The sequence below is a fragment of the Camelus bactrianus genome, chromosome 4 (genome assembly GCF_048773025.1).
Source record: "Camelus bactrianus isolate YW-2024 breed Bactrian camel chromosome 4, ASM4877302v1, whole genome shotgun sequence".
Classification (NCBI taxonomy): Eukaryota; Metazoa; Chordata; class Mammalia; order Artiodactyla; family Camelidae; genus Camelus; species Camelus bactrianus.
In genome coordinates this window covers 46,638,789-46,664,685 of record NC_133542.1, presented here as the reverse complement: position 1 = coordinate 46,664,685, position 25,897 = coordinate 46,638,789, and the positions used below count along the sequence as shown (strand labels likewise).

The 25,897-nt window shown below is 49.9% G+C and overlaps 1 protein-coding gene across 3 annotated transcripts in view; it reads left to right on the top strand.

Annotated features, from left to right (window-relative positions):
• The window catches only part of PAX5 (paired box 5), a 182,522-nt gene that overhangs the window by 119,039 nt on the left and 37,586 nt on the right, over positions 1-25,897 (top strand). For all 3 annotated transcript variants that reach the window (XM_045515200.2, XM_074361843.1, XM_010952880.3), the window contains exon 8: positions 20,922-21,023. In XM_045515200.2, the coding sequence (XP_045371156.1) occupies positions 20,922-21,023 (102 nt within the window). The remainder of the gene's footprint in view (positions 1-20,921; positions 21,024-25,897) is intronic.

Below are 25,897 nucleotides of genomic sequence, written 5' to 3'. Positions count from 1 at the left end.
AAAGACAGTAAGAAGAGGAGCTGGTTTGGATACTTGGACTTTGTGATGCCCCAGGGACACCCAGGTGGAAATGTCCAGAGAGCAATAGGGGAGGGGTCAGGGCCGGGAATACTGATTTGGAAGTCATGGGCATGGAGGAATGAGTCACGCAGTAAAGCTGTATAGACAAAAAGGCTTGAGAGGAGCAGAGCTCTAGGAAGAAACTCTGGGGAACAAGGTGGCTGGAGAGAGGAAGCCATGAGGAAGCCTGGGAAGAGGCGATTGTGAAGGACAAAGCAGCCCGCGAATGCCCTCTGTCTTGGAGGCTGGAGCAGTCACAGCTCTTGGGTGGGAACAACAGAATTTTCTCTGGCTGCTTAAGCAGAAAAGGGATTTTCTAAAGGATATTAGGACACTCGAGGCCCACAGAACCAGACTTGGAGGCTTCACAGCCAGGAACCACACCCGAGCACCTGAAGCACACCTGAGCCACACCATAGGACTGGTCCTGTGGAAATGCCACACGTTGGCCTGTAGACAGAGCCCTCAGCTCATGCCGCTGTCACTGGACACCAGACGTCACCACTGGAACCTCTCTCTCAGCAGATGGACTCCACAGATACCTACTTCTTTGTGTCACTTGTTTCCGAATTAACAGCTCACACATACGTGTCTACATGTTGGGACCAGGAAGGCACCTGTGCTCGAGCCACAAGGGAGGCTGGGAGATCAAGCTCTGACTTCTGCCTGGAGGAATCTAAACTCTTTTTTTTTTTTAACTGAAGTATAGTTGATTTACAATGTTGTGTTAGTTTCTGGTGTACAATAAAGTGATTCATTGTACACACACACACACACACACACACACATATGTATATACATATTCCTTTTCATATTTTTTCCATTATGGTTTATTGCAGGATATTGAATATAATTCCCTGTGCTGTACAGTAGGACCTTGCTGTTTATCTATTGTATTTATATATAGTAGTTTGTATCTGCTAATCCCAAACGAGGAGCCTGAACTCTTAAGGTAGAAAATTCCCTAAACAAAAGAATGGTGTTCAATGGTGTCAGGTGACCAAAGATGTTTGAAGAATTAAGGAGTGAACAAAGAGATCCAAGATGATGGGGCTGAGAAGCACTGTGGCTTTGGCAGTTAGGAGGGTCTTGTTCTTTGAGTAATTTATTGACTACAGCCAACCCCTTCCACAGGATTTGAGGCATCATTAAATTCAGACCCAAGAGCATCTGCATATAGGCCAGAAACCACCCAGAGAGAGAGGGAAATGATTCCACTGGATTCTGGGAAAGCCCTAGTGAGAAGAAGCTGTGGGCCTGTGGCCTGGGGCTGGGGTTGAGCTGACTTTTTCAAGATTTGAGTGACTTTTTGTGAGTGACTGGACTAGAGAGTAAGGGAGAGGAAAGAAGCAAGGACTCAGTGGCCCAGTCCCAGCACTGGGGAGTCTTGGGGGTGGCTGGTGGCACTTCCCTTTGCTAGAACTTCAGTAGCTCCGAGATTTGGCTGGTGGCCTTTCTCCAGTGGGGAAGGTGGAAAGTTATCACCCATTAATCTTAAAGAGAAAGCCTCCCGTTCTTAAGGGCACAGAATCCCCAGCACCTGACACAGGGCTGAAACTAGAAGAGTGGCCTGGAAAGCTTTTCTGAGCAAATGAATGAATGAATAAACCAGTAAGCATTTCTTTGGCCCCAGCTGAGCACCCTGCCACCCCCACAGGGAAACAGACAAATGGGACCTTGTCCCTGAGCTGGAAGTACTCTGTCTAGTGTCTTCTACAGACAGCCATCCGTACAGCCATCCCACAGCCTGACAAGCTCTGAGACATGGTGGGGGCTCAGGGTCTCTGAGGGAACTAGTGAGAGGGCAGGGCGGGGCAGGGCGGGGCATCTGGGATGGTTTTGCCTGGGGCTGCCAAGGCATGGCGGAAACACTTGCTGAGGCTTGGAGGCAAGTTGGGGGAAAGCCAACCATCTGGGGGTGGGGGCTGGAACCTACACTACTCCAGCAGGAATGAGGGCAGCGGGGTGTCCGGACTTGATCCAACAGTGGTGGGAGTGAGGAGTGCAGGGTCCGTCTGCGGAGGGGCTGGGCTACTGGAGGGGGCCCGAGACAGGCAGGGAGATAACTGAGCGGCAGGTGGTGACAGGAGTCTGCACTGGTGCCCAAGTTGGCTGTGGATGTGGAGGGGCTGAGACTTGGTGACGCCTCCCCCAATGCCCCACTAGGGGCACTGGTGGGAGAGGCTGGGTGGTGGGTGCCTGGGTGTCCAGGCCAGGCCCTGTGGCCCAGGGGAGCCCTCATTATGCCACTCGCTATGGTGGAGAGACAGAGCAGCAGTTGAGACGTGGGCTGCCTCCTGCTGGTGTGCGGAGCGCGGGCAAACCACATGAGATCCCATCTCGCGCATAATGTGCATCCGAGGACAAAATTAGATTGAGAAGTAAATGGAGCCGAAAATTTCTAAAGCATTTCCCGTCAAGAAGCTGTTTGATTGCATGTTTTAATTCTCTGAGTCCTCCTGCCCGGTGAGGTTCATTATGGTGGGGACGGCTGGAGCAGAAGGAGCTCGTGAAGGGAGGGGGAACCTGGAGACCCAGGGCCTGAGCCCTAGGGGAGGGGTGAGGCCCTTACCGCGTGCTGGCCAGGAGTCCAGGCTCCATGCAGCTCCTCCTCTGAGGTGACTTGGTTCTGAACGCAAATAGCCCTGTGAAATGGGTATTACGTCCCCATTTTGTAAGCAAGGAAACTGAGGGGCAGAAAGTACATAACCCACGGACGCCGCATAAATAGTGTTGGGTTGGCAGGGGTGGCAAGTGCTGGCCTGTTGGACTTCAAAACTCAAGCTGATGCCACATTGGGTTGCATGTTTGAATGTTTCCATTTTTTTACTTCCTCCTTCTCATTCTCATTTCCTCCCTCTCTCCTTCCTCCATTTCCAAAGCCCAGGAACCCTGGGAGGCAGGGCAAAGGGTATTCCCATTCTGTGGATTTGTAGAGTGAGGCTCATGGAGATGCAGCCATTTGTTGGTAGCACAGAGGGAGGAAGCCAGTGGCAACTTCTGGGAAGTCTGATGCCTATGTGTGTTCCCCTACTTGGTCCTGTCTAGCAAGTTCAATAAATACAAAGACTTGACAAAAATCATACACACACGTGCACACGTGTGCATGGCAACTTTAGAAACAGAAATGCCAGGCATCTCTGGGCAAAAACCTGACTTGTTCCATCAGTGCCCTCCCCTCTCTGGAAAGGAGGTTTGGAGAGGGGCTGTGGTGGTTGCGGGCCCAGGCCTGGCTGTGCACTATAGGCAATTAGTGATTTTCTAATAATTGTTAAGTTTCTTTATTTTTTGTCAAGAGAACTTTTGTTCAGATGAAATCCTCCTGGGAAGCCCTTTATGTAAACCAGTCAGAAATGAGGTTCAGTGGTTGAGGAGGATCATGTCCCAGAGGCCCCTGAGGTGCCGTGGGAGGCCCCAGGGAACACAGCTGGAACCCCTGCCTGGTCACCTTTCGTGTCCTTTGGGCTCTGGTGCTCACTAGTTCCAAAGTGGCTTTCAAGTCTGTGTGAAGGCTGCTCACAGAACATGTGTGTTCTCTCCTCAGCCTAGCTCTCAGTTCTCACCTCTGGGACCCCAGCCCTCATACCTTACATCCCAGCTTCCCACTCACCTCACCCCAACTTCTGCTTGTGCCTGAGGAAGCTCAGACCAGTTCCAGGCACTTTGCCCCTCAAGGCTCCTTCACTGGTGTGACAGGACTCACCAGCACTGCCCACCCTGACCCGACTCAGCCTGAGCCCTGCTCCTGATCCCCCCGGAGGAACCCTCCCTACAGAAGCCCAGTTCCAGTGCCACCACCTCCAGGAAGCCTACAGTCCAACTGCAGGAACTGAAGCTCAGGTCTGCTGTTTGCTACATGTGGGACCTTGGGCAGGACTCTGAGCCTCTCTGAGCCTGTTTCCCCAGCTGTGGGCACTGAGATCATGAATACCTGGTAAATTGAACCCCGGCCTGACGACTCGTGCACGTGTCTCCACATGATGCCCCTGCTCGGTAGGGTCCCTCTCGTGCTGCCCGAAGCACTCTCACCTCTCTGTGATCCTCTTTGGGGTTCCTGATGGCTCATGAGGGAGGCAGGGCATGGGTGATGCCAGAACTGGCAGTGGTTTGCAAACAAGAGCCCGAGCTACACTGGGCTTCTCAGAGGCCCCGGTACCTGACTCGGCCTATCTGGGAAGGGAGGGCCAGGGAGGGGTGGGCTGGCGCTCCAGCAGCCCGCAGCGCAGGCCAGCAGGGCGATTTAATGCATGTTCTCTGCAGCACATTAATTTGCTGTGCACCCCGGGAGGTGCCTCTGCGGGGCAGGCTTGGTTTTTCCCAGCAAGCAGTGCATCTGTGCAGACTGCCTCTTGCATGGGCCACCTCGGCGGTGGTTTCCAATCTCAGGCTCGATCTGTGGTTTGGAGAAACAACTGGATGGGTAGGGGGCGTCGTCTTGTTGGGCTCTGTGGGTCCCGGGCCTGGATCTCATGACATCCACCAGCCTGACACCCTCTGGACTAGAAGTGGACGGGCCAAGGCACTGGTTTAAGATTTGTGATGAGCCTCTGTCCCTTTACAAGAGACCAGAAACCTGTCCAAGCTTTTCAGCTTCGACATGTACCTATTGACTATTTCTTAAAATAAATGGGCTGCCAGCCAGACGTGGAAGGAGGGCAAAGAACCTGATAATACACATTCCTCCCAACTCTACTATCCTCTGATCTCCTCCCAGGGGGATGGCCTGGGGTCGAGATGACTGTTCAGAGATGGGGGGACCTGCCTGAAGGCACCATGAGGAAGTGGAGGACGTTCTGACTCCCAGTTCAGGGCCTTCTCTCAGTCCTCCACCCCGACCTCACCCTTCAGCTAGAAAGGTCCAGTGGGTGCCTCCCACCACGCTTGACTTCACTTCAAACCCATCTTAGATTTGGAACTTAGTGGTTAAGAGCAAGTTTCCCCATATCCCCACGCCTGGCCCATTTTCTGCCTCTGTAACCTTGGACAAGTTACTTAACCTCTCTCAGCTTCCATGGCCTCTTTCCTCTGAATGTTGGGGGTAGTAACAGGCATAGCTGGGAGCACTGACATGGGCCAGGCACGTTTCTAAGGGCCTCACGTGTACTAACTCTTTAATCCTTCAAACAGTCTGAGGAGGTGGTGTTATCATTAGCCCCATTTTATAGATGAGGAAACGAGGTGGATCTTGCCCAAAGTTACAAAACAACTAGTAAGGAGCAGAGCTGGGGCTGGAATCCAGCAGTCTGCTCCCGGAGCCTGTGTGCCTCACCGCTAGGCTCATCCTCTCAGTATCAGCAACAATGATAGTAGCAATTTCTATCTCATAGGATTGTTTTGCTGATTAAATGAGACAATGAGCATAAAGCACTTAGGAAAGTGCCTGGCCAATCAAAAGAGCCCCATGGAACTAGTGACTGTCATCCATCCATCGTACGTGAATGCAACCACACGGTGGGTACACCCAGCAGTGGGTGGATGAGTGTTCTGAGGCTCTCACCTTCATATAAAGTACTGCTTCCTTCTTCACTTACCATCTTTCACATTCCCTTCTTCAAATGTTTTACACGGCACGAAGGAAGACGGGTGATCAGAAACAGCAGTGCACGTGCACAGGGAGCGGGCAGTGATGGGGGCTCGAGCCAGGCAGTCGCTTCACTCACAGTCACCCCACCAGGGAGAAACTGTTGGGGCACCTTCCTCCTTCCTTAAACATGTGAGGAGAGAGAGGCTGGGTCACTTGCCAGGGTTACATGGCTGGTAGGATTCAGGGCTGGAATTTGGGCCCTGGGTGGGCTCATGCTCTTAGCTAACGGTGTGGTCTTTGTTATGTCAGCAGTAGGGAGCCATTGCAGGTTTCTGAGAGCTGCTTGATGTGAGCAGAGCCACACTTTCAAAGACTGACCTGGCTGTGCTCTCCCATGAACTGTGGAGCCGTGGTGGTGTTATTGAGTGCTCACTCTGTGCCAGGCCTTGTGCTCGGGGCTTTACATGCATTTATTGACTTGATCCATGCAACAATTCTATGAGGCAGATCTTCATGTATAGTTGAGAAAACTGAGACACAGAGATGCCAAGCAACTTGCTCAGTATCACACAGCCAGCAAGTGCAGAGTCAGGGTCTGAATCAAGACTGCCAGCCGGTGGTGGCCTCTGTACCATGCCACAATGTACCCTTTTACAAAAATTGAATGTCCCTCAATCTGGAAGTTCACCTCAGGAGAACTCAATGCTTTCTGTATGTTCATTTATTCATTCCATTTAGAAATCACCTTATTTCTGTAGACTCCAGCTCTCAGGAAGGAAGACATTCCTAACCATTAAATGTGGGAAGTGTTTTCCACATTAGTAACCTGAAGGTGGGCAAACAATGAGAATACTGTCAGCCCTGAGTCGAGGGGGTGTGGTTGGGGGGTGACTGAGACACCACCAACTTTCAGTCCAGCCATGGGACTTTGTGGGTCTGAAACATCAGGAGGCAAGGAAACCTTTTCGTATCCTCCAGCCAGCTTGGGTGGGCGTGTACTACAACCAGGAGTGGAGGCATGGGGGGTTCCCGTCAGCAATTGAATCTCCTGGAGGTCTTTCCTGTTGCCGTGCACAGTACAAGGGTTCTCCAGGGACCCATCCTGGGCTGAGATGGACAATTGGGCTTTTCTCCATCTGCTACTTCTGATTATATAGGTCCCAAGCCAACTTTCAAAACACTGGTTTGTCATATCAGTTTCTCAGATAAGAGTTGCACACAATCATGCTGGAGAGACAGAAGTTCACCCCCCTCCAGTGACAGCACCCAGGTTCCTCTCTGTGAACCAGCACAGTGAACCGCACCCCATGCAGCAGTGAAGCCTCTGGAGGTCTCTAAGCAGGCCGCTTGCCCTTCACCGAGCACCCTGGACTGCTGAGGTTTGGGCTTCTTATGTCGGATTATATTGTTTTCCTGTCTCCATCCTTGTTGCTCACCTGTCACCTGTCACTTCTCTTAACGTCAGTCTGCCTGGCTCTAGAAGTCTCTCTCTGCCTTCTTGTATTGCTGTTTTCAATCTGCTGGGGGCTGGGAATCCAAGCCACTAAGGTCGTTGGAACTGTATGTAGACGAGGATTGGGCCTGGCAGAGCTGGTCCTCGAGGTGCTCTAGGAACAGGCCTTGTGTCCACCTTTCGGCTACTCACAGCCAAATTGTCGGGGCTGAGCTTGCTTGATGGCACATTTCAGATCAGTGGGACATCACTGTGTTTGCTGCTCCTGTGAGGGCTGGATGCTGGCTTGGGGGAGTTCTAGGGGGACCATGAGCTGTGAATATGTGACTTGGTGTTCCTGGCATCATGATGCTGTCCTTGAAAGCAAGGAATTCCCCCTGTGACAGCTCTGGCCCAGGGGCTGCTGAGGTGGGAGCCCTGGGGCCAGAAGGGAGTATGCACTTCGTGCATCTTAGAATTATTATTATCTCCCCTTTGAGACTGTCATGAGCTCCTTGGGGCACAGACAGTGTCTGGTTCTTAAGAAAAGTTAATTTTAAATCAAAAAGTTAATTTTGAACAAAAAGTAATACATGCATGTGTTTAAATATTCAAGCCATACAGAAAAATATAAGATGAAAAAATATCTTTCCTTTCCCCAATCTCAGCCCTCCGATTCTTAGTCCTTCACCTCAAAGTTAACAGTGTCTTGTGTGTACTTTTAGTAACATTTTTATGCATCCATCAGCAGACAGACTTGACTTTTTACTAGCACAAATAAAATCACACTGTGCATGATATTCTTCTGCACTTTGCTTTATTCACTCAGTAATGTATCTTGGAGCTCTTTCCACAATTCACACATTCAAATCTACCCCATTATTTTTCAGAACTGTGTAATATCCCGTCATAAGGAAGTATCATAATTTATTTAACCTAGCCATTATGATAGACACTTGGATTTTCTCCCTCCCTTCCTCTCTCCCTTCCCTCCTTCCCATTAAAGGTAAATCTTGGTGTACTTTTATGTGTATTTCCATAGGTAAAGTCGTAGAAGTAGAATTGCAGGTTGAAAAGGAGGTGTGTTTTGTATTTTTCAGTTTACCTGTTGAAGCAGAAGAGTGTGGGGAGAGTGGGTGGTGGTAAAGACACAGACTCTGGCATCAGGCGGCCTCAGTTTGCATCCAGCACCACCTCTTTCTACCTGGGTAGCTTATCTGCAGCCTGGGGATTATAAAGGTTTATATCCCCCAGGGTGGCTGTGACACTTAAATGAGATAATACATACAAGCACTTCAAATAGTGCCTGGCACGTGGTAAGAGCTGAATAAATGATCATCATTATTGTTGTGGGCATTATTATTATTACCATTGTTCCCATCTCCCAGGTCCTCTGGAGCACTCAGAAAGGTGCTAGAACCCCATAGGGATCAGGTCATGCACACATGAATGAACGAACGAAGTGAAGACCTGAGCAGGCCCACAGCTGCCCTCACCATCGTCCTGCTGAAAACACTGGCTCCGTCAGCCCCTGCAGCCACGCTTGCTCTGGCAGGGAGGCCTGAAGCCACGAGCGTAGCACAGCTGCTTTCAGCCTTGCTCATTAGAACCCTGCCTTTGCCAGTTTATTACATTGGATCAACAGTTTCTAGTTTGAGGAAGATCGTGTCATAAATGTACATGGAAATATTGACCAAGGCCCAGTGTCTGCTCTAAATTGCCAGGCAGATGAAATCCAAACACTTTCTCGAAATGGAAACACAGTTGTTGGAGTCTGGAAGTTCCCAGTGATTCCAGGGGCGTAGACGAAGTCTGTTCAAATGAAGGGATGGGGCGGGTTGAGACTGCAAAGTAAACAGAGCTCTGATGAATGAATTCTCAGAGTTGTCTTCCCTGCTCTGCAAATCCAGATTAGATCTTTAGCCAGGGCAATTAGAGGAATGCCAGTCAGAATTAATCAAAAGTGGGGATTAAGTAATTTTGGGAAAAGAAATTGAGGGTTATTATTTCTAAGTAAATAACACCACCTAAACGAATGGCTAATAAACCTGTCATTCGGAGCCGGCCAGGTCTGCTTTAATGACTGCACGGGCCCATCTGCAATTAGCACATTCGTTGTGTGCAGGTGAATTGGGCGGCTCCACCGCTGCCAGCCTTTCCCCTCTAGGTGAGACACTCCCCCTCTCACTCCCGGCTCACATACCCTTTACTCCTGGCAGGTCCGAACAAAGGAAGACTCCAGAGCAGCCCCCGTTCAAACTGTCACACATTTCAAACACCAGCTGGGACGAACGAGCCTGGCGGTGTATGTTCTACATGTGTGCACACACCGGGGATTGTGTGGCAGGATTAATCCCCTCCCCAGATCCCGGGTGTTTGGCTGTTTCTCTCCCCTTCCCCTAAGGTAGCAGTTGTTTACTATCGCCTGCTTTGGTGTTGGTTGAAAATCTTCAACTCATGTCACTCAGGCATGGTTGGCTTTTTCCTATAATGAATGTCAAAGTGTAATTTTAAAAAACTTAGGAACATAACTCAAGTACAAATATAGAACGAACACGTGAAGATTTTATTCAACTCATAAATTAATGAGGGAACCTATAAAAAGATAAAAGTGGTTCCAAGAGCATTTGAGGAACAGGGTTTATGTCGTCCATGGAGAAAGGCATTTTTTAAAAATGTTGGAATAAAATTGCTAGATTAGATACAAAATTGGTTAATGTCCTACAGGGCAATAAACCCAAACCTTTGGGGTTCTCTTTTCCACTTGATAGAAATCTACACATTAACATGAAACTTACCCACTTCTGGGCTCTAATCAAATTGTAAAGAATCATCAAATACAGGTAGTTCTCTTAGAAGTATGATCCTTGGGTGTACCTGGTAAATAGTGCCCCATGACATTGAAAGGCTATCCTTCTCACTCTAGCGACCTTTTCTTTTTAAGTTTTAAATAATGTTTAAATAATAGTTCTTAACATGCAAAAAGGTTTCTCATAGCTCTGTGACTCTGAGGAAAGTTTTTCTGGGAAAATGTAGACGTGTCTGCCCTTCTGGTTAAATTATTGAACCAAGACAGATTCAGAAGTGCTGGCTTCAGAACCCTCACTGAATTCCTGTGTGATTCCAAGTTGTCCTTCAGGGTGAGCTGAGTGGTTCTGTGGTAGGTGCCGGGGCTCTGAAAGAGAAGCCTTGAGAGGCAGTCCAGGCAGACGGCAGGGCAGGGCCAAGACAGAGGTGGAGGAGAGGTTGCCAGGAAACAATCTGACCTGGGCAGATCAGGGTCAGGGAGGAGAGGAGAAGGCACCAAGGCAGTGGACAGTCAGAAGGGGCTTGGGGACTGACTGGGCTTCAGGGAGGCAGGGTGTCTTTGAAGCCAGCATGGTTGGGAGGCTGGGGCTGTCACCCGTGGAAATGAGGGAGATGGCAGCAGGTTTGGGTGGCCCCAGGGAGCTGAGTGTGCTCTTGCCCCAGTTTCCCAGCAGTCGCCTTCTGTCATGCTGTTCCTCTGTGCTCTGGCCTGTTCCACCCTGCACGGTGGTTACCTCTTTGGTTGTCACCTGGACACCCAAGGCAGGGCTCACGTCCTTAAAAGGCCTGTGAAGCTGGCAGCGGGTGAAGCTGGTAGGGGTAGGGATGTGGGGTGGTTCAGACAGGACTCAGGCCTTTGAGGATGGGTAAAGGTTGAAAATTGGCAGTCTGAGGGCTATGGCCTTTGGACAAGTTTTCTTTGGTCCTCAGTGTATATTTGAAAAACTGGATTTAAGTCAAAAGTCACATAGAGAGGAGATTCCCAAGTGAAGTGGAACCAGAGTTCCAGCTTCTTCTGAAAACTAGTTGGAGCTGAGTAGGAGCTGCTCTCTGGCCCAGGTGCCTGGCCATCCACGTGGATATTTGGTGAGGGGGCCGATACGGCAACCACGTGCCTGCAGGCCGACAGCCCCCAGCTCCGGCTGGAAGCTCCTGTCCTGGAGGCAGGAAAACAAGACTGATGCTTACCCTCCTTTCACTAGGGTTTAAGCCAGGGGCTCCAGGGTGTCTGGTGCTGCAGGCGGGAGTGCTGAGGCGAGGTCAGGAACTGCCGTGCCCCTCTCTGCAGCAGCCGGCCCCAGCCTCCATTTCCATCAACACAAGGGTAAAATGATGCATCTGACTTACAGAATATTGGAGCAGAAAACACCCTCAGAAGCCATCTGTTCCTACTGCTTGAGTGTTCTGATGGGAAAACCAAGGCCCAGAGAGGTGGTGGGACTTGCCTTAGGTCACACAGCAAGTCACCATTGCCCCTACTTGGGGTGTGCAGCTTCCTGGGCAGTAAGAGTCCCTGGTGGATACGATCACCAGTTTGCAAAGGACTTAGCCTTCCCCAACCAGCTCTGCCACATTCCCTTACAGCTTGGGGTTTGTGGGTGGAGACCCCCCTCCTCTGACAGAGCCTCCAGCCCAGGCTGTCAAGGCAGGCAGACCCTCTCTGGTCACTGAGTCATCGCCAGCATCCTGCTCCCATCTTGTTCACAATAATTCATGGCTTCTCAGTGGCTTGCTTTCTTCTTTCTCTCGCTCACCCACACAGTCAGGCAGATAGAGGGGGAGTCTGGGTGGTGCCCTGCGGTATTCAGAGTGAAGGGTTTGCACACTGTCAGGGTAATGAATTCTGTAAGGGTTTGAAGTGAGGGGCTGGGAGGATCTCCATGTCATGTGTCTGGGAGTGACAACCCCCAGTGGTTAATTACTGCCACACGATGAGAATGGAGCTGGTAGCAAAATGAGATAAGTTCATTATGAGCTAAATTTGAAGTTAATTGGATTCACATTCCCCCCCATTAGTGTACGTAGAGAAAGCCTACCTAGAAATGGGCTGTATGAAAAAGAAAAAGTTGCATCCAAGCAAAAAACAGATAAATCAGGCCTAGTTACCTTGTGGAGCTCCTGGTGAAGGGCTTTCTGGGCTACTGGTCAGCTGGGAACCAAAGTTCCTTTCAGATGGCAGAACCAATGTCATTTGATTAGTTTCACCCTTGCAGACACTTTCTGAGCACCTACAGTGTGCTGGGCCCCAGGGGAGGGAGGGGCCTGAGTGGCTCTTGCTGTCAGGGGACCTTCAGTTTAGGGGAAAGAAAAGGACAAGTGCCTAGTGTGTTGGGGGAACATGAGGAATCTGGTGCCAGAATGCCTGGGTTTGGATATGGCTCCATTTCTTACAAGCTGTGGGACCTTGGAAGCGAACCTAACCTCTTTGTGTTTTAGTTCAAAATCTGTAAAATGGGAATAATAATAAGACCTACCTTTTAGAGTTTTTGAGAATTAAGTGAGTCAGTATCTATAAAGCACAGTGAACCGTGTTTGGAACACTGCCTGGTGTTGGAGCAGTGCCTGGCATATTGTGCTGCAGAAATGTCAGCCTTCATGATTATAAGCTGTACGACCTTGGGCACAGCAACTGCTCAGAGCCTCCATTTCCTCATCTGTAGAATGGGGATAATAACAGCACCCACTTCTGTTGGTGTTGACTGAGATAAGGCATATAGAGCACCCAGCCCAGGGCCTGGCTCCTAGGAACCTCTAAAGAAGCTGTTGCTCTGTTGGTTGACCAGTCACCAAGGTGGCCCAGACTCAAGGCAAGGGGACATAGACCCCAGTCTTCCATGAGAAGGCTAGCAATGAATTTAGACTTGTCTTAATACTGCCACAGCAAGCACCATTGTTTTGCTCCAAATAAATATCGTCTTTTTCCAATTATAAAAGGAAGACTGAGGCTCGGATATATTACTTATAATACTTCACAGAGTAAATGGTGGTACTGGGTTTGAACCTAGGCCTGTGTGATTCCCTATCAGTCTCAGAAGTCGAGATTTGGCTCTGGAGGCAACAGGGGGCCTGTGGGAAAGTCGAGCAGATGAAGGTGGCTTCACGCCCCCTCAAGCCTGACACCGTCTGCGCTGGCTGGAGCACCTCCTCCCTGGGGATGGGTCTGGCCTCCGGAAGCCCCTTCCTCCACCAGTATCAGCTGTGGCTGTGTCAGCCCTGCCCCGTCTCTCCTTCCCTGCTTGTATTTTGAGCATTCCAAACTCACCTGCCTCTGATGCCAGCAGTCACTTTTGTCCTTTCCTACCACTGTTTCGCAAGACTTTCCAAAGTTAGTCACTTGGAACCTGAACTTGAACTTCTCTTGAAATTTGAAAGCCTTGGCGACTGTGCGGAGGATGGCAACCTACTGCAAAGGCATGGGGAAGCCAGGGCTCAGCTCCTGGGCTTCTTTCTCCTGTGCCGGATGAGGCCGCCGGTCCCTCATTCTTCTGCACGGCTGCACAGCACCCCAGGGTGTGCACGCATGACAGCTTGTTCACTGGGTTCTCCGGGTTTGGGCCTTTAGTTTCTAGTACTTTGTAGCTACAGACAGTGCTGCAGACTACCTTGTGTGTATGCATTTGTGTATTGCTGAAGGTGTAAGTGTATTCAGGGTAAATCCCCACAAGTGGGATTGCTTGTTGGAAAGGTAAATGTGTACCATTTTGTTAGATATTGCCAAATCCCTCTCCACAGGGGGCTGTACAATTTTGCATTTAATTTGCATTTCTAGTATTACTAGTGAACTTGAACATCTTTTCAATTTGTCATTTTACATATATATATATATACTTTTTGGTCAGTTTATGTTCATGAATTTTGCCCACTTTTCTATGGGATATTTGGTCTTTTCCCTTCAATTTTTACAACCTCCTGATATATAGGGATAGTAGCCATTTATCTATGGTCTGTGCTGCAAATAATTTCTTACACTCTGCCACTTATCATCTGACTTTGCTCATATTGTTTTCAGCAGGCAGGAGTTTTTTTGGTTTGTTTTATTAAGTAATCCAATTTATCAATCCTTTTTTCATTATATATTTTTTCCATAAAGATACATTTATGTATCAGTTTATCAGAAACAGTTTAATATTATTTGGTGTCAAATGACTTTTTCTCTTTCAAGATGATGGCGATGATAGATGATAATAATAAAGAATAACAGCACTACTGAGATATAATTCACATACCATACAGTTCACCCATCTAAGGTGTACAATTCAGTGGTTTTAGTGCACTCACAAAAATCATGCAGCCATCACCACAGTCAGTTTTAGAACATTTAGAACCCCACCTAAAACCCCAGAGCCACTACCAGATACTCCCTTTCCCCCATTCCTCACCCCCAGCCCTAGGCAACCACTAATCTACTTTTTGGCTCTATAGATTTGCCTATTCTGGACACTTACATTAATAGAATCATACAATATGTAGTCTTTGTGACTGGCTTCTTTCACTTAGCGTGATGATTTCAAGTTCACCCATGTCGTAGCATGTATCGGTACTTCATTTCTTTTTATGGCCAAATATTCCATTGTATGGTTATACCTCGGTTTCTTTACCCATTCATTAGTTGATGAATATTTGAATTGTTTCCACTTTTTGGCTATTATGAATAGTGCTGCTTTGAACATTTCTGTACACATTTATGTGGACATATGTTTTCATTTCTCTTGGAGTAAATTACTGGGTCACTCTATGTTTAACCTTCTGAGGAAGTTCTAGACTTTTCTAAGTGGCAACACCATTTTATGCTCCCACCAGCAATGTATAAGGGTTTCCATTTTTCACATCTTTTCCAATGCTGTAATAATCTGTCCTTTTGATTGTAGCCATCCTAGTGGGTGCCAAGTGGTATTTCGTTGTGATTTTGATTTGTATTTCCCTGATGACTAATGATGTTGAACACCTTTTCATGTGTTTATTGGCCATTTTTGTGTATCTTCTTTAGACAAATGTATATTCAGATCCTTTGCCCCATTTTTCCATTGGGTTGTTTTGTCTTTTTATTATTGAGCTGTAAGTGTTCTTTATATATTCTAAATACATTATCAGATATAACATTAGCAACTATGTTTCTCCCAGTCTCTGAGTCATCTTTTCACTTACTTGATGGTGTTCTTAAGCAGAAAATAATGATAAGAATAAGAAGAGGTGACATTTACGAAGTCTTGTATCAACCAGCTATTGCCACGATACTGCTGCCTAGCAAACCACCCCAAAGTTTAGGACTGAAAACAACAATCATTTTTCTCTTGCTCCTGCACCTGGGGTTTGGCTGGGGGTTGGCTGATCTAGGCTGGGCTTGGCTCTGGTTGTAGGTTGGGTCCATCCCTGCTCCACATGCCTCCCTCCTCCCTGTAGCAGGCTAGCCAGGCTTGTTCTCCTGGTGGTGGCAGAAGTGCAGAGGGCCACACCCAACCGCACAAGCATCTAGTGAGCTTCCACCTGCCGAGTATCTGCTAACACCCCGTTGGCCAAAGCAAGGCACGTGGCTGAGCCCAAACTGAAGGGCCAGAGAAGTACACTGTACCTCCAGGAGGAGGAACTGCAAAGGGTTCTTTTTAAATTTTTTATAAAACTGAATTTATGCTGTTTAAAAAACAGAATAATACTATGTTTTCCCTACATTTTTGGTGTCAAATAACCATTTATTTTTCGAGATGAGGTTTATCAGGGTGGAGTTAAGGCTTGGGGCTAGGAATTCCCTCTTCTACTGTGCTGGCTGTGGGCAGGTGCTGTACCATGCGTTCCACGTGCATCGTCCCCCTGACCCCGCACAACGCCCGCGAGAGAGGCAGCTTACTGTCGTTGCTGCAGAGCTGGCACAGCGTTGGGTGGAGAGTGCAGACTTGCCAGCCAGACTGACTGGGCATGAAACCTGGCTTTCTCACTTGCTAGCTGTGTGACTGTCAGCAAGTCACTTAAACTGTCTGTGCCTCTGTTCCCCCCTCAGTAAACAGGGATAACAGTAGCTCTCTAATAGGGTTATTGTGGGGATAAACAAGTATGTGTGTGCCTGGCTTATAGTTTCCTCTCCATAAGTGTTAGCTATTACTGGCTCCAGATAAGTGATGGCTATTCTTATCCCCATTTTACAGATGAGGAAAGTGAGGCTCAGATTGACTAAGGAACTCTCTCATGGCTACGTATCTAATGTGTGGTAGAGCAAGGATTCAAGCCTGGGCAGAGCGGACACACTTAATTAGTGCGTGCCTTCCTTTCCTTGTTGCACTGTGGTCAGCCTCTGTGACTTCCCAGTACAGTCTCATAAAGTCCATTGGGAATTGTATAAACTGTGAGAGTTAAACGGACTACTGTTCCTGAGCAGCCTACCCTGGTGCCTGGCACAGAGCAGGCAGGGGTTCAGGGGCTGGAGATGACCGACGCTGTCAGTTTATTTCTTTCTTGCCCTTCACAAGGGATGACTCAGACTTTGCTTTTGTGGCCAGTCCAAGGAAGGTAAACACAGCTACAAGCTATAGCCTCTGCTTCTAGGGGCCTTCACTGGGTGAAATTGGAGCCATGGATAAAGCAAAGGAGCTCCCCAGGAGTGGGGAACTCAGAGGCAGAGTCATTCATAGGCTGTATGTGGCCACGTGTCAGCTCCTCACTGTGCACACGGCCCTCCCAGGGACTGGGGATGGAATGCGTCCCCCGCATGTTGGCCAAGTCCTGAACCTTTGCTGGAGCTGACACAAGGTCCCACTGAGGGTGGAAGCTCAGAGAACTGCCTGCCGTTGTCGTAAGGACAAGCAGCAGCACACATTACAGGATTGATTGACTGTGGAGGTTCCAGGGCTGCAGGTGCAGTTGAATTTTAAGGTAGAAAAACCTACTCACAGCTAAATGATCCTGCGTGTATATGCACATACAGACCAGCGTGAGCCTGTGGCTCTTGGAGATCCTTAAGCTCTGAGCTCTCTTTTAAAGTTGGGAAGACTGACGCTCAGAGTGGGGTGATATGCCCAGTCCCACGGCAGTTCAATAGCAAAATTGGGGATCAAATCAGCAAAAGGGCCCTGGGTGGTTTTCTCGCCCTCGCCCTCCTGTGAAGAGTTATGGGCACTTGCTGTGTGCCCCGCACCGTGCGGCCCTGCGCTCTGCTAATACTGGTGAATTTATTTCCAAATAGGCATTGATGCCCACTTTCTGTTCCGGCCTCTAACAGCCCATCTTTGAACCCTGCTCTCTTTTTCTTGCTTTAATCTATTCACCCTTCCAGTTGCTAACCTGAATGACAGAACCTCCTAGTTCTCAGCCCTCCTTCTTTGCTTGTTTTCTCTTTTTTCCTTCTGCCCACACACCTGCTCCCATCCCTCCCAAAGCAGCTCAGGCTGGAACTCAGCCACCTGGGTGCAAATGTCAGCTGGCTTCCTACTAGCTATGTGGCCTCAGGCAAGTTACCTACCCTTTTCATCCCTCATTCCCTCTTTATAAAGTGGGCGTGATAATCGCAGGGGTTAGGATGAAAAAATGAGGTAATGAATGTAGGAGTAAGAGTGTCTGACACAAAGTACTGTCTTATCACTGCTAATATCGTCACCTCCAGCGTGTCTGTTCCCCCTCGCACGATGCTTCCTTTGCACTCGGATTGGGTAGTGAAGGGGGACTTTCAGTAGAGGCAGATCCCACGTAGACTTGAAGGGCCTAAGAAAGGCTTCCCAGAGGAGCGTAGGGTCTTAAAGGTAGAATTTAGAGATTGGCTGGAATGTTTAATTGTTAGGGATGGCAGAAGGGCAATTAAAAAAGGAACAGTATGAGAGGAAATTTGGGTCAGGCTTAGGGAATGGCCCAGGGAAGTCAGAGCTGATAAGCCTCCTACTTCAAGGTCAAGGGTCAAGGGTAGGGGTGCGGCAGATTGAGGAGGGCCTTGGAAGCCAAACCAAAAGCTCTGAACTTAAACTTAACTGAACAGACAGTGAGGAGTACTGGATCTAGAAAGGCGTTGGCTCTAGGTTTCCATTGCCTACTGTCTCCTCAGACTTTTTCATTGACTCTAGTAGATGAGCTGATTTTCTTGTGATTCTTTCCAGGTTCAAGATACACCCAGGTAAGGATCATTCAGGGGGCTTCTCCCCCGGGGTTTATCCCTGTTTTGTCTCTATCTTGTCTTCTTGTACTGGCTAAAACTTTCAGGACAGTTTTCAGTGGTAAGTTTCTTTGACATGTTCTTGACTTAAATAAGAATGCTTCAAGTATTTCACCACTTAAGTATGACATTGACTCTCAGTTTAAGAATGGTATCAGATCAAAGAAGTGTACTTCAGTTCTTACTTACTAAGAGGTATTGTAAGGAAATAGTATTGAATTTTAGCCCATGCCTTTTCCACAACTTTGATTTAATCATATCGTTTTCCTCTGATACAGTAATATGATTTCCCAACCAGTGCTTTAATATTGAAGCATCCCTGGGTACCTGGAATAAACCTTTCCTGGTCATGGTGTATTCTTCTCTCTCTCTCGTTTCATCAGTGAGGTGGTAGATTGTGTGCGTGCATATTAATAAATTGTGAGACTAGCTGTTAATTTTTTTTTCTGCACCTTTGTTAAATTTTTATATCAGGATTATGCTAGGTTGGCAAAATGAGGATTTTTTTTTCTAGTTTTATACATCTTGGATCAGCTTAATAACAGAAGTATGTGTTCCTTGAAGATTTAAAAGAACTTGCCCAAAACTAAAACCAACAAACTTGCCCATGAAGCCAAATGGACGAGGCACCTTATTTTTAAAAATAATTTTAAACAACTTTTTCTATTTTTCTAAGGCGAATGGGCTGTTCATATTTTCTACTTCTTGAGTTAATTTTGGTGACTCGCGTTTTCCTAGGACATTGTGCCTTTTGGTGAAATTTGCACATTTAGTAGCATAGGGCGTTCCTGCATTTTCTTGTGTGTGTGTTTTTTTTTAATATCATCTCTTCCATATCTCTAGTTGTATCTTCTCATCCCTTAACTTGATATTTGTGTCTTCTTTTTTGAATCTCACCCTAGGTTTGTCTGTTATTGGTCTTTTCAATTAACAACTCTTGGTTGTATTTATTATTTATTATTGTGTGTATTTATTATTGGATCTGCTTTTCTGGTTCCTAATTCATTATTTTCTTCTTTTCTTTATCAATTCCTTCCTCCTCCTGTCCCTAGGTTCATTTTATTGCCTTTTTATCTAGCTTCATGGGTTGAATGCTTTGGCGAGACACTGCATTTCTGCTTTGGGGATCAGGGATTTAAAGCATATGTAACAGTGACAAAAACTGTTGAGATTCAGATGTGATCAAAAAAGCAGCCTCTGTTGAAGAAAGAACCAAATCCTAGGAGACAGAAGAGCTGGATTCCAGTCTCAGCCTTGCCTCAAATTAGCTAAGTGTCTTTGGGCAAGTCCCTTCCCTTCCCAGGACCGTCTTATCCATCCTGGGACTTGGCTCCAGGTCTCCTCCTGCACCAGGCAGCCTCCCATCAGATAACGTCTCCATCTTACAGGAGGCCTCCCTCCAACGTAGTCTTGGCTCCCACCCCAACACATACATTGCGAAAACTGTGTAGTTGAATTTCTTTCTGCATGGTGGAGCCAGTTAGCCGTGGTGACAGTGTGGCCTAAAGGCAGGGCTCTGCCTGGTGTCGCAGCTGGGAGACACGTGGACAAAAACACAGCTGGTACATGTGTAAGGCAGTGGAGTGGAGTGGATTGGCTAAGCACATGGTCTTTACCACTGGGTTGCTTGGGTTCAAACCCTGGCCCTTACTGTGCAACCTTGGGCTAATTACTTGACCTTTCTCTGTCTCATTATCCTGTAAAGTGGGAAAGTACACTGGGGGTGTTGGCCAGAGGTGGTCCCAGCCACCTGCTAGTGGGGCTGGAGCTCAAAGTCATCTACCTGTGTCCTGCCTGCGCCACTCCACAGGGCCCAGCCTGGCTCTGTGGTGTCAGGGGCTGTTCCCGCCACTGCTGGACCTCTCCTGGCCTCCCCAGACCTCAGTGTCCACATCCAGAAGAGGTCAAGGTTCTGCCCTCGCTCCCTCGTCCCAAGGCCACCTCATTTCCCACCCACTTCCCAGGATGGCTGACAGCAGGTGCATTCCTTCTTTCAGGGGCTACTGCCAATTCCACCCACAGGGCGGAGTCCCGTCCTCAGGGCCCAAAAGGTAATCATTGAACAGCCCCATCTCCCAGGGTCTGGACTGTTGGTCTGATGCATGAGCACCTTACGATATACCTGTGGCAATGTTTGAAGGACTGTAGCCCCACTCTCTCCCTGAGCGGCAGACAAGCCTCAGTGACACCTCCCTTAGAGTTCTACTTCCTTGGGGTTTTCTTCCACACGGCCTGGAACCCAGACCACTTGGCTGCTCCATTCATTCACGCATTTGTTCAGCTGCTAGGTGCCAAGCCCCGTGGTGGAGGCAGGTTTCCTGGGTGGGTGGTGAACGAAGTATCACCCCTGCCCTTCAGGACCTGGCAGCCTGCAACGAGATGGACACACACCCACTGAATGTCTGCCTCTGGGGTCTGAGGGTTTAACCTCCTCGTCCCAGTGCCCAGAACTGTGTCTGGTGTCAGGAGGTGCTTCCTTCATTGAATGAATGACAAGCTCCAGGCCCAAAGAGGGAAAATTCAGTAAGGACCAGATGCAGGTCTAAGGCGGGCAGAGCCCTGCCCACCGTGGGGGGCTGTCAAGGAAGAGGAGAGAGGCAGTTGAGCTGGTCTTTGAAGTCTGGTGGTGTTGGGCTGGTTGTAGAGGGCACAGCAGAAGCAAAGGTGTGGAAATGGAGAAGTCCAGGCCCTACTTGGGGAACAGAGAGCATGGGGAGCTGGCCAGAGCTCCAGTTTCCCAGGGTTACTGTAGAGCCATCCCTGGTTCCTGCTGAGTAGAGCCTGGGTGGCTGGAGAGGTGGTTGAGTGTGTGTGTGACTGAGTATGTGTGAGTGCCGCGCATGTGGGCTGGGGGCACACTGGTGTTAAGCATCCAGACGTGACAAATGTGCAGATGTCCGGGAAGCTGTGGACACAAGCAGCTGGTGGTGGAGATGCTCACCCTGTGATTTGTTGCTTTGATTCCTCAGGCCGTGACTTGGCGAGCACGACTCTCCCCGGGTACCCTCCGCACGTCCCCCCCGCCGGACAGGGCAGCTACTCAGCGCCGACGCTGACAGGGATGGTGCCTGGTGAGTTTGCACTGTCTGCGTCTCTGCAGCAGACAGCGGACGGGGTTTCAAGGGGGCATCCCCCCCAAACAGCCCGAGTGACCTCTCCACCTCTGAGAAGTGGACCTGAATAAATCAGGCAGAGGTCTGCACTCTCGGCCTCTTTCTCTGCAGCTGGGCCTGCAGTGGGGCTGGACCAACCAGCAGCAGTACCTGCGGGGACATCAGAGAGAGGGGGGCCCTTGACTGTCACTCAAACACTCCTCGCTGGCTGTACAGGGAGCCTGAACAGGACCTGGCAAAATGTCAGCGAGGGGCTGGGCTGTGCATAAGTCACCCAGCAAGTAGAAGGCAGAGCCACGACTAGAAGCTGTGACCCAGCAGGAACCACCCTTAGATCCAGGCAAAAGGAACCCTGCTCAGGAGCCACCTCCCACGCTGCAGGGGCGTGACCCCCTACCCATGGACCAGGGAGTCCACGGGGCAAGAGGACATGCCTACACCCCTCCTCTAGTCCACCCAGGGGTCCTGCCCAAATAACCTCAAGCCTCTCCTGGTCTCCTCCCAGCCCACGTCACAGGTGCGTGCACCCCAGGGCCCAAGGACTGGCTCTTGGTGGATGGTGTGGACAGAGCTTGGACATGAAGTCAGGGCACCCACACCTGTGTCCAAAGCTGGGGTGAGGATGAGCGGAGCCGGGCGTGGGAAGGGAAGCTGGACAGGTCAGAGCTCAGGTGGGCTTTGCCCTCGCAGCCGGGGTCTGGTGCAGGCGCCAGCAGGTCCCAGAATTCTAAATTCGCTCCTGGCCTTCTAGGTTATTGTGAAGATGTATTTAACAAGGTAGGAGGACAGAGCATATTTCATTTAACAGTTTGTTAGCTTGATTTATGACTTTTAAATATGAGACATATGGGAAATGGCCTCCGTGTGTACTCTTGCCCGGGGTCTTGCCAACACTGGGAAGGCCTGCCAGGTTTACGCCCACAAAGCCTTTGCATTTTCTGCTGCCAGGACGGGCCATGGCAGAGCAGAGGGAGACATCATGCATGGGGCAGGCAGAGGCAGTGGGACACATGCCCTCGTGCTCCCCAGAGCACCCCCACCACTTTCCAGCCCTTAACAAGTTAGGGTGGCCCTAGGAGATGGCGCTTACTTATGCAATACGGGCCCCTCGCATTTACAGAGCACTTAGCAAATGCAGAGTGCTTTCCCAGGAGCCCTTCTGTGTTACAACCTTGTGGGGTGGGCAGGGCAGAGTGTCAGGAGACTGAGACTCAGAGAAGTTAGGGAGATGTCCAAGGCTGCAGAGCTTGTTGGTGGAAGGACTCGAATCTAGGTCTTCTGCCCTTTAATTCAGCCCTCCTTCCTGTCCTGGGCCACCAGCTGGAACGCACCCTTTGTCTGTCATCGCATGCTTCTCAGTGACAGCAGAGTGGGAGGTGGGGGCCCCAGGTCCTGTCCGATAGCACGTTGGCAGTTGAAGCCGACGCCACCCAGTCGGCCCTGCTGGCCCCCGCTGCAACCCCCAAAGAGGCCGAGTTCAGAGAAGCATCTGAACTTTCCGAGTTTAACCGAACAGACCCTGCCCTCCAGCCCCATGACTCCTCCAGCCCTAATTACCAGGCTCGGGATACAAATGGCCGTGGGCCTGGCAGAGCCCCTGGTGGGAACGGATGGCGGCTCCTTGCCCATTAATAGAGGCGGCAGGAATCACAGGCCTGCGCGAGGGCACAGCCTAACCAAACCTGCTGGCAACAGCTGGACACAGGCGGCCACAGGGCCAGCCGGGTGGTGTGGCTGCCTGAGACTGTGGAGAGGGAGGGTGCACAGTGTGGAGGAAGGAAGACAAGCGTTTTGTCAGGGACCCCATGTGTCCTGCCTTCCCCTCCTCCCTTTTCTTTCTCCTTCTTTTCCTGCTTTCTTGTCTCACGCAGCCCCAGCCATTCAGTGCCAGACCCCGTGTCAGGGCTGGGGCTCCACGCTCAGCAGGCAGGTCCTTCATTCCTGTTCCTCAAAGTCGAAACCAGCATCATGTCTCTGGGACTCTGTCTCCAGTATGATTTCCAAGCCCGTTCTCGGATGGCTTCCTGAGGCAGTGCTGGCCCGCACGCATGGTCTTTGCTGGAACTGCCCAGGGTTGGCCCGCAGCAGAGACGGCCACCTTTCAGCAGCCAGGTCCCAGGCCTGCCACTCAGATATCACCACAGTCTGGCCTCAACTTGCCCTTTGGGCCAACTCTCCCAGCCTGTTCCCCTCCCTGACCGCTCGCTGGTCCCCACTCTGCCTCTCACTCTGACAGGTCGGTGTCCCTCCTTATTCTGTGTCTCTGGCTGAGACAACTTCCCATGTCAGCCTGTTGGGACTCGGCTTCATCCCCCAGGGCTGAGCGGCAACATTACCACCCCTGATGCCTCTGGTGCGGCCCCGATCTGGGGACAGTGCTCCCTGATTGCTTGTTATGCCACGTGGTCCAGTTAGCTGTGCCACCGGAAGGTGAGCTGGTTGAGGCCGCGCCCTCCGCCTTATGCCTCCTCCGCACCCCTCATAGCCCATAGCACAGAGAAGGTCCTTTTTTCTGAGTGTTGGCTGAGGAAGGGAGGGAGAAATGAAAATCAATATTGACCTACATATGAATTTTATGTATATAACAAATTAGCTTAAATTTGGTGGCTTAAAATAATAGAAAACTTTCTCTCACAGTCCTGGAGCCCAGCAGGCTGAACTCAGTATCTATCACTGGGCCAAAATCAAGGTGTCGGCAGGGCCGTGCTCCCTCTGGAGGCACTAGGGAGAGACCTGTTCCTTTCCTCTGCTACCTTCTGTGGCTCCTGGCGTTTCTTGGCTAGTGGCTGCGTCACTCCAATCTGCAACCCTCTCTCTGCCCCATCTTCATGTCCCTTCTCTATGTGTGTGTGTGTGCGGCGTCTCGCTCAAGTTCTCTCTCGTAAGGATCCGTGTGGCCGTGTTCAGGGCCCACCCAGGGATAATCGTCCCCTTTCCAGATCCTTGACCTAATCCCATCTACGCAGACCTCCTGTTCTTTTGGCCACATAAGTCGTGTTGCCAGATTCCAAGGATTAGGATGTGGATATACCACCACATGTTTTGGGGGTTCAACTTCGTGCTTGTTCAGGTTTCTGACTCATAACTCCGGGGGCTGCTGGATCCAGGAGGCAGTCATTCACTTGTGACTGCAGGCAACACCATTTCACAGACCCCCAAGGGCATGTTGGCTGCCTTCGGAGAAACAAGCCGAATAAGGCTTCAGAGAATCGTTTGTTCCGCTTTTGTCTCTTGGAGGCTGTTACACGGCGACGGTCGGCTTCACTATACGGAACCGTCCTGGCTCCTCGCCTGGCAGTGACTCCCAAGGGAAACCGAAACCTTGTGAGCTGCTTTTCCTACCCTAGGTTTTGGGAAACATTTGGCTGCCACCTCTTCCGTGTGTAGGGGAAGGATTCCACGGACAAGGTTTGCTTTTAGGATGCATCGAGGACAAGTGGCATCCAAGGTACACTTGGGCGGTTGAACTTTGTGGCCTGAAAAAGTAGACATTACATTTTTCCGTAGTAACTGCCAGCTTGTAGGCTTAGACTCTTGTTTATTTCGCATTTGATTCCACCATCGGGGTTGTCTTGTTTCTTGATCTTCTCTAGTGTTCGTAGATTCAGTCCCTGCGGCTCTGTAACCCTGTATAGCCCTTTGCTGATCAGTTACATCGAATAAAGCAAATTCGGCACATCACATCGGCTCAGAGCGGAGACAGTTTTCAGATTTTATTTTCATCAAGTCCCAGCAAATGCCAAAAGTTTTGCACCAAAGATTCCATGGTGTCTTGACCAGTATAACTAGTTGATTCCTGCCTGAAGATATTTGCACAAGCTAACGGATATCGACATGGCATTTGAAACTCTTAAAAATTCTGGGCTGGGGGAAGGGAAGGGGCGTTCCCTGCCCTTTGGCTTCAGTGAGTCTAAGAAGGTAACCAACTGCCTTTGCAATGCAGCTGTTTGATGGGAGGCCCTAGAAGGAACCCGGCGGGCTCCTCCGGTCCTGGGCGCTCCACTTGCCGTGGGTTGGTGTACGTCATTTCTAGCTGCTGCTCAGTTACATCGCTCAAGTAACTTATGACTTTTGTTTTCTTGAAGAAGTGGGAGATGAGGGTGAGGGTGGGGCGGGCCACTGAGGCCAGCGAGGAGGCTGGGGCAGGCGCAGGGCCCCCGGACCAAGGCAACTGCGCCAACCTCCTCGCCCGGGCAATTCCTCTGCTTAACGGGCTCAGCCCCCTCTGCTGTTCCCATCGCCAACTGCCCAGCTGCCTGGCTCCTTCCCACCCCTGAGGGCTTCTCCTCCGAGAGACCTTCCTCATTACCAAATATGTGTTAGTTTCCTCTTGCTGCTGTGATGAGTTACTGCAAACTAGCGACTTGAAACAACAGTAATTTCTCATCTTAGGTCTGGAGCTTGGAAATCCAAAGTGAGTCTTACTGGGCTGCAGTCCCGGTGTTGGCAGGGCTGGTGCTTTCTGGAGACCCCAGGGGAGAATCGTTCCCTTGCCTTTCCCAGCTCATAGACACTCCGCATCGCCTGCTTTCTGGCCCCACCTTGGACTGAGTCCTTATCGTGCTGCCGTCTTCCAAGTTTGCTCTTTCCTGGCTGCTGCTTCCACTTATAAAGACCCTTGTGGTTTTATTGGGCCCACCTGGATAATCCAGGATGATCTCCTTATCTTCGGGTCAGTTAATTAGCGACCCTAATTCCCCTTTGCCCTATAACCTAACATGGTCACAGGCTCCAGGGATTAGGATGTAGACATCTTTGGGGGTGAAGGGGGTGTTATTTTACCCACCACACCATCAAAAACAGGACCCCCATCACGCCTCTCTCAAAGCATC